Raw genomic sequence first — 13347 nt, 5'->3', positions numbered from 1 at the left:
TCACACAGTGGCGGGAACCTGGGGAGAGCCGCAGGGTACTGACTGTGTGGAGAGGAATATCGAGGGGAAGGACAGTCGGGACGACTTCTCCCGTCTGCGAGGACAGACCCTGGCTCCCAGCACGCGCCCCAGTTCAGCTGCAGGGAGACGGGACCGAGAGCAGGTCACTGCGGGAGCTCAGAGACGGCGGGAGGGAGCGGACCTGGGGCACTGAGCTCTCATGGCAGATCCTGCGCGTCAGTCCACACCGAGCGGGGTGGCGGGCGGGCTGTGGGGGACACCGTGGGGAAGGCCGGGCGCAGGGCTGTGCGGGTGTGCAGTGACTGGACATCAGCACTACAGACGTGAACGTGCTCGGAACCCTGCCACTATGATAATATTTTTTTTCTTTATTTTGCTGCTACCGGGAAAGCAGCTTTTTTTTCTTAGAAGATTCCTTTATAAAATTGTTTTTAAAGTAGTATTTCATTAAACAACTACATATGCCTATGTAAACTTTTTTTTCATTTGAAAAATTATATTTTTAAAAATAGACATATGTAATTTTCAATCGAATCACCATGAATTACAGTTTCAAAGTTATTCATGGTTGGCTTTCAGGCACACGATGTCCCAACACCCCCCCTTCCTCAGGGCCCCCCGCTGCACAGTTACTGAAGGACCCTGCTCTGGTCAGTGGATAAACGCCAGGGACACAGCATCAGTCAGAGCCCTGCACAGAGCCCAGAAGTCTATTTCCAGCATCACCGTCCGCTCAACACCGTTACTCCCTCTACCTCTGAGCACTATTCTCCTCCTCCGACAACCTACAGGTTTTTAATTTCGTTGTATTCCTGGAGTGTGACCGTATTTGCAAGGGCACAACCAGACCACAGGCTTCTCCCTGGACTCTGTGATTTCGCCTATTCAGCCATGACGTCTATCTCTCGTCTTCTGTATGTGCTGGACATGTGGACCCACTGGCAGGTGCTCCTGCTCTCACCCGGTCAGCTCAGCCGAGGGTGCTGGGGCGGGCGCAGTGCCAGGCGCGAGCTCCCAGGGGCCTCTGAGGACTGGCAGAAGAGCCCTGGCCTCTGGCCTGAATGGGCCGGGTGCCCGCGAACAGAGGTGTGTCCTATGGGCAGGCTCACGACTGTCAGAGCGTGGTGGCCGTGTGTCTGGGTGGGGCGGGACGTGTGGGCTGGTATCTTGCGTTTATTGTAGAAAAGAGTGAAATAAGGTCAGGCAGGATTCTATTCAGGGACCCAAGCTCTGTGGCCAGAACTGGTCTTCCAAGGGTCTCTACCGGGACGTGGGGAGCTACAGGCCATCTGGGTTAGAACTCGGAGCCCCTTTCTCTCTTCTCTTTCTTTCATTTTTTTTTTTTGGCTTTTGGGTCACACCCGGCGATGCACAGGGGTCACTCCTGGCTCATGCACTCAGGAATCACCCCTGGCGGTGCTCAGGGGACCATATGGGATGCTGGGATTTGAACCCGGGTGGGCCGCGTGCAAGGCAAACGCCCTACCCGCTATGCTATCACTCCAGCCCCTCTTCTCTTTCTTATCGTGGTTTCCCACACGGCCTCACCTGCCACGTGGAGAAGGAAACGAGGTTGTTTTGAGACCAGGGGAATAGCCTGCTCCCTGCTGCTAATTCGGCAGTGACTCTCCAGGCCGGCTCCGGCAGGGAGCTCCCAGTCCCGTGTGGCCGTGTGCATCTGCAGCTACTCAGAGAGAAATGAATTTCCTCACGCCAACCACATGCCGAGTGTTAAATGGCCACGTGTGGCCGGTGGCTATCTTACTAGATCACACAGACGAAGGGAGTTTTCAGCGTCTCCGGGACTCTGGCAGGAAGCATCGCCGAACTGTCAGCAGAGGCGCCGGATGCTCTTCTTTCTGACGGAGCACTGATAACCGAGTTCTAATCCTACTTGAAGGAAAGATGTAAAATGCGTATCATACAGAACGGAAGACGGGAGGCCGTTTCAGGCCCGGGACTCCACTGCTGCTGCGACCGATTCTCTCGGAGAGAATTCTCCGCCTGTGGTCCCAAGGGGACCGGCCAGACTCTTCTGCCCCAGAGGAAGGTGAGCGCCTGGCCTTCTCTCCCGCCTGCTGAGACGGTGTGTCCGAGGGGTGGCTGACACGGCGCCTCTCTCTCTCTCTCTCTCGAGGAGGACGATGTTGTTCCGATGGCGGCCGCTGTTGGTCCAGAGCAGACTCACCCCCAGGGGACACAGGCCCCCGACACGCTGCCGTCGCATCCGCCCTGACAGCAGGTGATGTGTGCCACGTGGCGAGAGAAGAACCAGGGGAGCCGCTTTCAGAGAGGCTGGGAGCCCCGTCTGTCCGTCTGTCCGTCTGTCCTCCCACCAGGCCAGTGCTGTGGAGACAACGCTGCCTGCTCGGGCCTCAGGCCAGCGAGGGGTTTTCCTTTCTCCTTCATCCAGTGCCGTGAAGGTCCTAGTTTCCCTTTACTCTGTCAGAAAAGGCCAGGGTCACCTCAAGCTGTGTTCTGTGCGATTTTATAGAAATAGAGACATTATTAGCTCAAGGGCCGTTTTTCTTTTTTTTTTTTTTTAATCATACCCAGCGATGCTCGGGGATTACTCCTGGCTCTGCAAATCAGGAATCACTCCTGGTGGTGCTCGGGGGACCACATGGGATGCTGGGAATTGAACCCGGGTTGGCTGCATGCCAAGCAAACGCCCTCCCCACTGTGCTATCGCCCCAGCCCTTCCTCCAGGTTTTCTTGCCACCGTGAGTTTAATTCTTGAGCAGGTCATGTGAGAGACAATGGGTATTTATAGTAGTCACGTCCTTGTCCCACAGTAGCCATCAAGAAGAGACATTCTGGTTTGGGAAGTATGTATCGAGCGAAGAAAAGGCGACAGGCAGGTTCATGTGATGGGAAAGATACAGGGGATGAGAAGGAACCTGGTGGGCTGAGGCTGAAGGTCCCTTAGTCATTCACTGACTGACTTTTGTCTCCGATTCAACCTGGCGGAATTTGTCCCCCTGCATCTGCTGCTCCAGGAACAGAAACTACCGATAATAACTTGACCCCATTCCCATCCCACGGCCCAGGCTTGGCCTCCAAGGGAAACTATACACGTATTTTCCCACTGGGGAGATCATTGGTTGTGGTACAAGAACTGGTTACCGGGGAGCAAAAAATGAAAGCATACGCTCAGGTATTCTCTCTCGGCTTTTCCTTTCTGGGCGGAGGGGGGCAGCGTGGCGACCGCCATCTTATAAGGACCACTAAAGAGAGGTACGAGCTTGCCATGATGCAATTTCTGGCAGAGATTTCCCTGGACTTAGTTACTAAAATACTAAAATACAGAAATCCAAAACCAAGAGACCTCATATCTCTTCATTCTCAGCAATGGAAAACAAATTTTCAAATGTTTCCTTTTCAGCAGGTCTGATTTTGGCGGGAGGGGGGGACTGTGAACAATAATAGTGAGTTTTTTGTTGAAATAGTGAATGTAATCAAAGTAAAGAGAAAGTAAAGTGAAACTTATCAGCCACACAGGTGGGGGTGGGTGGGAGGGGGGTATACTGGGGTTCTTGGTGGTGGAACATGTGCACTGGTGAAGGGACGGGTGTTCGAGCACTGTATAACCGAGACTTAAGCCTGAAAGCTTTGTAACTTTCCACATGGTGATTCAATTAAAAAAAAAAAAAGACTACTTCAGAAGTCTGTGCAAGAGAGGACAAAGGAGGTACTTGGACTCAGTGGGAAAAAGGGATTCGGAATGGAGCTGTGAGTTGAATTTGACTGTTGAATTTGCAAGTTTGGGAGGGGAGAGGGACAAGGCAGAACCGGTATTTGTTGACATGGGTGATGAGACCCGCTGATCTTGATGTAAGGGCTGCACGAAGTGGAAATGTGCAGCAGGCTGAACACAGGGCGTGGTCTGTATGAAGAGAACCGTGGAACACACCCTGGGCAGTATTTAACTACGAGTTTTGTAAAGTGGTGGAATCAGATGAGATCATACAGAGCGTAAAAAAAAAATCAAAACAAGGGCAGCAGACCTTGAGGTCTATGTAACACTTGGGGTCTGTGTAGCACTGCATTGTGGTTTAATAGAATCTTTAGGCCTCTCTGTGGACTCCTTAACCTGTATTATAGAGAACATGCATTTCAGACCTGAAAAAACACATTTATGAACACAAGAATCCTTCAAGATGGGAACCGCCAGAGTCTATATTAAGTAAATCACTGTGACACTTGGGATGTCATTAAGGTAAGAGTGACACACCTTACTTTTTAATAAGCACATTATCTGGGTGACAAAGAACCTACAGGCCATAAGTTTCTTGAAAATATCTCACTTTTTTACCATATCTCACTTTCTAGAACTATTACCATCACACCAGCTTTGATTTATACATTTTTACTACTTTATGCCAAAAAAGGAAATTATAAGGAAAATTGTTGCTTACATTTAGCTGTATAAAAGCCATTAGTGTAAAAAAATATTGGATTGCCTGTAAAATTGTAACCGAATTTTAAATAGCCCACGGAGACAATAACTGAGCATTTACTAATTGAATCGCTAAATGTTTTAAATTTTTTATAGGTAAAATTAAGCATTGGAACATTTAAACAAATTAAACATGTTGGAAGTTATGGAAAGCAGGCAGAAATTAAAATATTAGAGGGAAAATGTTTCATAAGAGGGGGTGTGCTGGTGAGGGTGACTAACTGAAAGAGAATACCCACAAGGAGGAGCAGAAATGTGACATTCATACATACGGATCCTGCACAAGGCATTTTCGATGATTTGCTTCAGGAACTGAGCGGTGCTGACATCTGTGACTTGGGGATTAAGCGTAGCGGCTTCTTTCCTAAAACCAGCCCGAGAACTAAATGCTTCCCAGGAAGGAGTCTGGTTTCCCACCTCCTGAATGAGTTTGTTTCTTGATTTCCGGGTAGTTTTCAAAACCAAGTATTTCATGATTTGAAGACAAGACTGGATTTTGAGACCATCAGTTGTTTGGGGCCCATCATCGCCCGCACTGCCCTGTTGATCTGGACACTGTCTGCGCTGACCCCAGCCTGGACACTCTCGTCTTCCGCCACAACTTCACTAGATCACGGAATCATCTACTGCTGATCACCAGGACTCATGAATGCCAGTGGCTCCCCGAACTTCCCTCCTCCTCCGGTCATGACTGAAATCTGACGGGCTGCGGGGGGGGGGGGGGAGAGTCTATTGCTTCCCCCGGTCCTTTCTGAGCAGGTGGGATCAGGTACATGCCGCCGTCTGTCCAGTCATTTTCCCACACGTTCCTTCCCACTTGCTCTCACGGGCCTTCTCAGTGTGGGTAGCACGTCCCTCTCAGCGTGACCTTGTCATTCGAACACCGTCTGGAGATGCAGAGTTCATCTCCTTGTTCAGAAGTTCTGCTGACTCACGGCCATTTCTGTCTTGAGACTGTAAGCTTTCTCAGAGACTCGATGAAAACAGCGATTTTGCCGTCAGTGTCCAATACACAGAAGGTGTGGGCTCTCCAGGGGGACATACACACATATATATGTATATATTCAAAGAACACAATTAGAAACGGTGATAATACGAAATATGACTTGATTCTATTAGTACGAAGGAAAAGCACTGAGCGCAGCACCCAGGGGAGGGCTGGGGAAGTGGGGCTCAAAGAAAGTCACCTGCTGAAATGCTTCTAGGAAAAGGAAAGAAAACCAGTGGGCAGTGCAGAGGATGTTACCTTATTTCACCCTTTACATATTGGTGCGCGCAAACACACACACACACACACACACACACACACACACACACACACACACACACACCAATGACCAGTGTCTAAGTGGCCGAGGCAATGTATGATTGGGCACATGAAGACGTGTCATCTGTAGCTTCATGGAACAGCCTCAGTTTTGCTGGCCGCCACCCGTGTTCCCGACATCAGCACTGCCGCCACTCAGTGCTGACACGCACAGGTCAGAGTCCTGCGCAAGAGAACACGCCGGCCCTGCGTCTGCTCCTGAAGCATCTCTGGAGACACAGTGGGCTGTTAGTGACGACGTGAACAGGGGAACGGAGGCTGAGTGCTTTGTGCTTTGACTGTTTTCTTAGAGCGTCACACTTCCCAGGTTGCTCTGTTACTGCTCTTCCTCATTCAGGATTTGCGTAGGGAACTTTCTTAAATGAATGGATAATGTTTTTGTTAAAACACATGCATGTACCCCTTCCCCGGGCGACTGCGGGGGTGCATGGGGAGCGGCGGGGCACGTGTGCACACGCTGCAGCGCGTTGCTGCTGGGGACCCTTCCCACTAATGGACGCACAATTCGATAGTGGCTTCCCGACTTGCTCTTTTCACTTCCCCACTTTATGTACACATCTTGTTTACGAAGTTGTTCACGATGAGCTGGTACAGGCATTCGATATTTCACACCAAGCCCACCCACCCCGGTCTCCACTTGCCCCACCGCCCACACCGGCCCCAGAGCAGGCCCACAGTGACTTACTTCCTATTGCTTGTTCCCACTAGGTGGCTAGTGTAATGATTAAATAAATACTTACACAGAGGGCATGATCTGAGGGTCACTGTCCCACTGAGTGACAGCCGTCACTTAAAACTGTAACATGCAGGCCTGGGCTGGAGCGACAGGAGAGGGTAAGGCATTCTGTCTTGCACGGGGCCAACCCTGGTTCAATCCCTGGTACCGCACAGAAGCCTCTGAGCACTGCCAGGAGTGAGCCCGGAGCATGGCCAGGGAGGGCTCAGCCCACCCCATTATTTCCAGAAGGGATTTCGATGACGGCAGCACTGCGTCACTCCTGGCTCTGAATGCAAAGCTCTTCTCTCCCTCTGTGCTGCACTTCAAGTCAGTGGCCTGCTTAGGAGCATTTTAATTCACATGGAAAAGCAGTTTCAACACTTAGAGATTTTATAGTAAGTAGGGGAGTTACACACTAAATACATGAATATAGACATTTAATTAAAGGAATAATTAAAAAAGCAATAACCAAAAGACTTTTAGAACTCTTTTTATTACATAGCAAAATCCCAGAAAAGTACAAAGTCTGTGAAGGTAGAAGTGTTTCAGGTAACACAACAAAACCTTTGGATACGTTTGGATGTCATTTTATTCTTGCTATTAAAAAATGATGATTTTCGCACTGAAGCACACTGCTTATGAATTAAGAGCATTCTTAATTAATGAGGGGGTATTCATCTCTCATATTTGAACTTGAACAAATGTAGGCTTTATCCTTTCTAGGGACTAATTTTATGGTATGGCTTTTAAGAAAAATTATTTTATTGATTTGAGGCGACTAAACGAATAGAAAATAAGTATACATCATTTGCCCTTTTAAGTGGTACACTGGATCAGAATCGAGTTCATATAATTTTTAGTACTCTTAATTGTAATCAATGAAACACCTGGGTCCAACTACAGAAAAGTCTTAATGCCAAGAATGGTTCTTTGACATCAATGCTGTGTGTCCCAGTGGTTATTCCCAGTTACAGTTCCACCAGCGACACCCATCACCGATACAAAGTTATATCCACCACCAAGATAAAGTGGTGATATTGAAATCTATTTCATTCTGTTCTCAAAATCAAATAAATATATAATTGCAATCTAGCATCAGGAATAAATCATGAAGATTTAAGGATATATTTACAACTTTTGCCAAATACAATGCCGTAAACAGGCCAACAGAAATGGCAGCATTTACTTAGTTCACTTAATCGACTCTTGGTGATCTGGAGTTTTGCAGCGGATTTTGGGTCACATCATCCTTTCTGTTGCTGTTGCTAGTACTATTAATAGAATCGTAAATGCAAAGGTGAAAACAAGAAAGTAAATAAAAATTCTCTTCTTTTTAAAATGAAAAGTCTTGGTAGATTTTTTTAAAGTATTATTTTGGTTTATCTTTGAAGTAGAAATCAATTCTCCAAGGTTTCGAAAGAAAACAAAAGCATCTTTCTAAGTCACAACATCTATTTTTGAGGTCTAATGACAGCCACTGCCAGGGGGGGTGACTGGTCAAGTGTCTTTATTCAATGTCAGCTGGTTCCGTGGCGATTAAAGCACTTAGCTGCTTCTGCGCACAGGAGAGGAACAGCTCCAGACTGGACAGGCTTCTCTGGCGGATGACTTGATCAAGCTGTTGATTATTTTTAAGAGAAAGAGAAAAAAAAAGAATTTTTACTGAGTTGAGGAATCAAGAATAATATGCCATTAAATCCACTCAGAAACTTTTAAAAATGAAATTTGGCAAAATCAAAGCAACTTTGAACTTAGTGGAACCTTGTCACAATTTCTAGTTTATCAATTTCTAGTTTATAAGTTGATGTTTGTCTGTTTTATTTTCGGGTCATAACTGGCAGTGCTCAGGGCTTACTCCTGACTCGGAACTCAGGAATAACTCCTGGCGGTGCTCAGGGGACCAGATGGGGGCCCCCCCGGATCAAACCTGGGTTGATCGTGTACAAGGCAAGTGCAATACCAGCTGTATTATCTCCCTGACCCTAGTATTAGCTAAGTTGAGATAATTTTATAATTAATGTCACGGCAGAGCCTGGCAAACTACCTGTGGCATATTCGATATGCAAAAAAACAGTAACAAGTCTCACAACGGAGACGTTACTCATGCCCGATCGAGCAAATTGATGAACAACGGGAACAGTGCTACAGTGCTAATGTTGGTATTTAGTTATTTCAGAAATACCACGTATTTAACCACAGCAATTTTAAAAGATATAAAAATAGTATAAAATATCAATTCTTAATGACATATAAATCAAATTCCCACAAAGGTCATCTAAGTGTAACATGCAAAAAATATATATATGCATAGTGAGAAAAACAGTATAATTATATCAGTAGGGGACAGCACAATAAAAACTTTGACGAGCCGAACACTTTGGGGGCCAGAGCTATAGTACAGCAGGTAAGATTGCACGTGCCCAACCTGGGTTCAATCTCTAGCACCCCATAGAGTTCCCCAAGCCCAGCCCTGAGTAATCCCGGGGCACAGAGCCAGGAGGAACCCCTGAGCATCACCAGATTTAGCCCCCACTCCCCCGCCAAATAAACAACAACAAAAAACATTCTTTCAATTAAAAGCTTTTAGAAAAGGTACACATTAAGAAATATTTGATATAATTGAAACTAAATTAATCTTCCTGCTAAATTAGAGAATTTTAATTAGGACTATTTTAATGTATTAGTAACAAATATAAGGATCCAAATAAGAGATTATAATAATACGTCATATAATAACTCTGGATGTGAAGAATTATGATCATATCAAGAATATTTTTTTTCTGTTCTAAAAACAGCCAATGACAACACATTGCTTAGAGTTTATAGGGGAGCTCAAAGGAAAAAAAAACATATTGCATTTCATTATATTACTTAGGATATTTGTGTAAAAGTTGACATAAGCTCCCCCAACATAAGACGGAAAGACAAATAAAAACATATTTTAAATTAAACTGTACTTGTATGTCCCATTGTGAACTTAAAATAACATAAAGTCATAAAAGAAAGAAATACAATATACCGAACAACGATCTTGTAAAAAGGCTGAACCAAGACTCAAAGACTCCCCACCCCGTCCCCTCAAAACCCCAGCCCCATGAATCAGACTTCAATTATAATTATATTATAATCAACTATAATTATATAATCAGACTGTTTAATTATAATATCCTGGGACTTTAATATATGAATATAAATTATATCTGTGTGTGCCCTTTGGGGGTCTCCTAGGGGGTCCTCAAGAGGTGGGCACCCCGGGAACGCTGAGGGGACCAGGTGGTCCCGGGATCAAACCAGGTTTGGTCAAATCAAAGGCAAAAGCCTTAACTTCTGTGCTAAATTCTCTGGTCCCTAATGGACTATATGAATGTGATATATATAGCCTTCTTCTTTATGCATTTATGCATACATAACTGCATATATGTAAATATATGCCCCTTTCTTTTCTGTATTTTCCTTCCTCTCTCGGACAGGCCCATTTTACTCGGTTAAATGAAGCCAATAATGCCACATTCAGACAGGTGCCCCGAGGGACTGGCTTCCTGTCCGTCTTGCTAACTACTTGTATGTCCCGTCCCTCGGGACTTGGTCAACGTGGGTAGCCGGGAGAGAGTCCGAGAGTGAAAAGGAGACAGACGCAAGGAGGAAGAGGCAGACACAGACAGACACAAGAATGGGAGCAAGCTCCAACGTTATTTCTCCTAAGCTGGTCTTTTATCATTGATTGTATGAGGAAGTGGCAGAATGAGAGAAGAGCAAAGATTGCGAACGTTTAACGAAACTGGATGTGGGCCCGATGGCAGGTTCCCTGGGCATTGTCCTGCAGCCTTTCCCAAGAAGCGGCTGTTCCTAGCTGCAGGTCAGTTTGTACTGACATATTGGCGCCCAGGCGTGGGTTTCTGGCCGTTCCCAGGCATTCGTTCCCGGCACTTGGACCTCCGCATCCAGAGGAGGGCCATGGTCGGTCAAACAGTGACCAAATGGGATGAGCCCAGACACGTTTGAACTCCAGAGAGACAGACAGGCAGTGGAAGCGGGGAATGGGAGATGAACTTCTCATTTTGAGAGCGACACACGCTTTCTCTCACTGAAAAGGCAACTTAGGAAGTTAAGGGTTGAAAGTTTCATTCGATCATGGAAATAACATTGAAATCAAAATATTGTTTCAAAAAATGACTGTAAAGTTGGTCTGACTTCACGCGGTCCAGACTTCTGGTCCATGTCCAGTGGTTTCTAGCTACGGCTTTGGGGAGGGGTCCCTCGTCCTTCCAGGACGGGCGTCAGGGGCTCTGCGGTCACTCGCATCTTCAGGCAGCGCCAGGCCGCTGTCCACCGGTCACTACGCCCCTCCGAACCAGCAGGGTTCCGTTGCTCGTGACATAAAGATGAACCCAGCACTCTTGCGAACAACCATGGGGCGACACTGACGTTCTGTAAGAAAACTGATCGCACAGCATCTAGTTTGGCGTTTCCCCCCGGCCTGGAACCTAACGTGCGAGGGGACGACGCGGGACCTTGCTCTTACGAAGATGCTAATTCCTCTTTGAAACAAGCCCATCAACTGATGCTCTTGGCCGGTCCTGAATTTCAACAGTTGCTGCTTTATTAGGCATGACCTTATTGTCTTTCACTGAGGCAGGAAGGATTCTGGCAAAGCGTTTGACTCGTACTGCCCATTCGAGAGTGGGGCTCGGCTTCCCCCCCACGTGGCTTTCATTTCACAGTGCAAACCAGGGCTCTTAAAACCAGGGGCGCCGGGCAGAGCACTGGCCAGGGTGGGCAGGGAGACCTCGTGGGCACAGGTGGCCACTGCGAGGCCTGGATGCACGGTGGGGGAGAGGAACCGTGAGGACTGGGGGAGGAGAGTTTCGAGGCAGATGAAACCCCAAGAGAAATGTTCAAAGGCTGGCGGGGGGTTGGCTGGGCTGACCCCTGGCGATGGTGTCCTCTGAGGGCGAGGGTCCTCACGCCTCCACCATCGGTCTGGCGAGAACAGGTGTGAGGTTTCTTTAGCGTCTGGGAGACGCGCCACTGCCTCCCTTGGCCGCCGCCCCCCTGCCTGTCTCTCCTGTGGGGATGGCCCAAGCTCCCCGCCCAGAACGTGCTTAAATATGTTGATCTGAGGCTGCCCCAGTGTGGGCCAAGGCAGTTCCGGTGCTTCTCTGACTTCTGCAGGCTCGTGGGTTTCCCTTTGAAAATAGGGTTTTCTTCACAGATGTGAAGCGGATGGATAGCACAGTGGGTAGGGTTGGCCTTGCAAGTGGCCGACCTGGCTTTGATTCCCGTCCCTCTCAGAGAGCCCAGCAAGCTACTGAGAGTATCCCGCCCGCACGGCAGAGCCTGGCAAGCTCCCCGTGGCGTATTCGATATGCCAGAAGAGTCACAACAGGTCTCACAATGGAGACGTTACTGGTGCCCGCTCGAGCAAATCGATGAGCACCGGGAGGATAGTGCAGTGCAGTGCTTCACATTTCCAGAGAAGTGAGTGACTGCAAGAGGTTATACTGTATATAAATCTAAGATTTAGACAGAAATGTTCTCTCTGAGAATATACCTATGCCATTATTTTGATTAAAAAACTTAAAAAAAAATTTGGGGCCACACCCAGTGGTGCTCAGGGCTGAGTCCTGTGGCCTCGGGAACCATGAGGTGCCAGGGAGGGAAGCAGGGCCGCCGTGTGCAGGCCAGCACCCTGCCCGGCCCAACTATGCCGATGCAAAATCTGGAGGACAGCACCCTCACATAGAGGCATGCCTGGAACCAAGCAGTGACATCTTCCCAACCTTCGACGAGCAGAACCTGTGGACGTGACGTCTGTCTGGACCACTCACGGGATCCAGGCAGCGGGGAGGGCGTTTGCCTTGCGTACAGCCAAGGTCTGCTCCCCCGAGCAACGCCAGGAGCAATGCCTAAGTGCAGAGCCAGGAGTCACCTCTGAGCATCTCTGGGTGCGAACAAACAATTAAAACGAAAAGAAAAGAGGGGCTGGAGCGATAGCACAGCGGGGAGGGTGTTTGCCTTGCACGCGGCCAACCCGGGTTCTAATCCCAGCATCCCATATGGTCCCCTGAGCACCGCCAGGGGTAATTCCCGAGTGAAGAGCCAGGAGTAACCCCTGTGCATCGCCGGGTGTGACCCAAAAAGCAAAAAAAAAAAAAAAAGAAAGAAAGAAAAAAAAAGAAAAGAAAAAGAACACGTTCACAGACCATTGTTCATCCTGTAACAATACAGTCCAAACTCCACAGATCATCTTCTCTCTGGGAACACTCTGCAGGCTTAAGGGCTTAAGGGGTGTTTCTAGTCTACAGGACGAAGTTTTTATCCGTAAAGAATGTCAACATGAAAAGAAGTTGCATAACTTTCTAGCGGGCAAACGATGAATCCCAGATGCTTGCTGGGACGGCACGGAACACAGGTTCAAGGGCCTCGAACCCTCTGGGTCACAGCTAAACTGTGGTTTTTGTTTTATTTGGTTACGCATGTCTCAGGGTAAGAGAACGCCTGTGAGCCACCTACGTCCTCCATGTCTGCTAGGCCCTGACGTCGGCCTTTCTGGGGCCCACTCCCGTGTCCTCAGGGACCCCTGTGGGTCCCGGGCCCCGGGGTCACTGTGGGGACGGAGACAGCCGGGTCACGTGCAAGGCCTGAGGTCAACGTTGTGTTCAGGCCTTGGCCCCTTTTTATCTCGACCTACCGGAGTGTGCTGTTCACTTGACCCACCCGGGCAGAACGAACCAGCGGGCACCTCAGACGGGCACACGTCTGCTGCCGGGGTGGTCTACCCAGGTAGGCGGGCCAGCTGGGGGGGGGGCAGCGTGTCGCTCC

General features: G+C 48.3%; 1 protein-coding gene across 3 annotated transcripts in view; it reads right to left on the bottom strand.

Annotated features, from left to right (window-relative positions):
- Window positions 1-6999: 6999 nt before the first annotated feature.
- The window catches only part of CCDC91 (coiled-coil domain containing 91), a 207321-nt gene continuing 200973 nt past the window's right edge, over window positions 7000-13347 (bottom strand). For all 3 annotated transcript variants that reach the window (XM_055118521.1, XM_055118519.1, XM_055118520.1), the window contains one exon: window positions 7000-8143. In XM_055118521.1, coding sequence (XP_054974496.1) covers window positions 8033-8143 — 111 coding nt within the window. In that variant the 3' untranslated portion in view covers window positions 7000-8032. The remainder of the gene's footprint in view (window positions 8144-13347) is intronic.

The sequence above is a fragment of the Sorex araneus genome, chromosome 10 (genome assembly GCF_027595985.1).
Source record: "Sorex araneus isolate mSorAra2 chromosome 10, mSorAra2.pri, whole genome shotgun sequence".
In the NCBI taxonomy this organism is placed as follows: Eukaryota; Metazoa; Chordata; class Mammalia; order Eulipotyphla; family Soricidae; genus Sorex; species Sorex araneus.
Note: the sequence above shows the minus strand (reverse complement) of the source record. Positions and strands in the feature narration are given on the sequence as shown.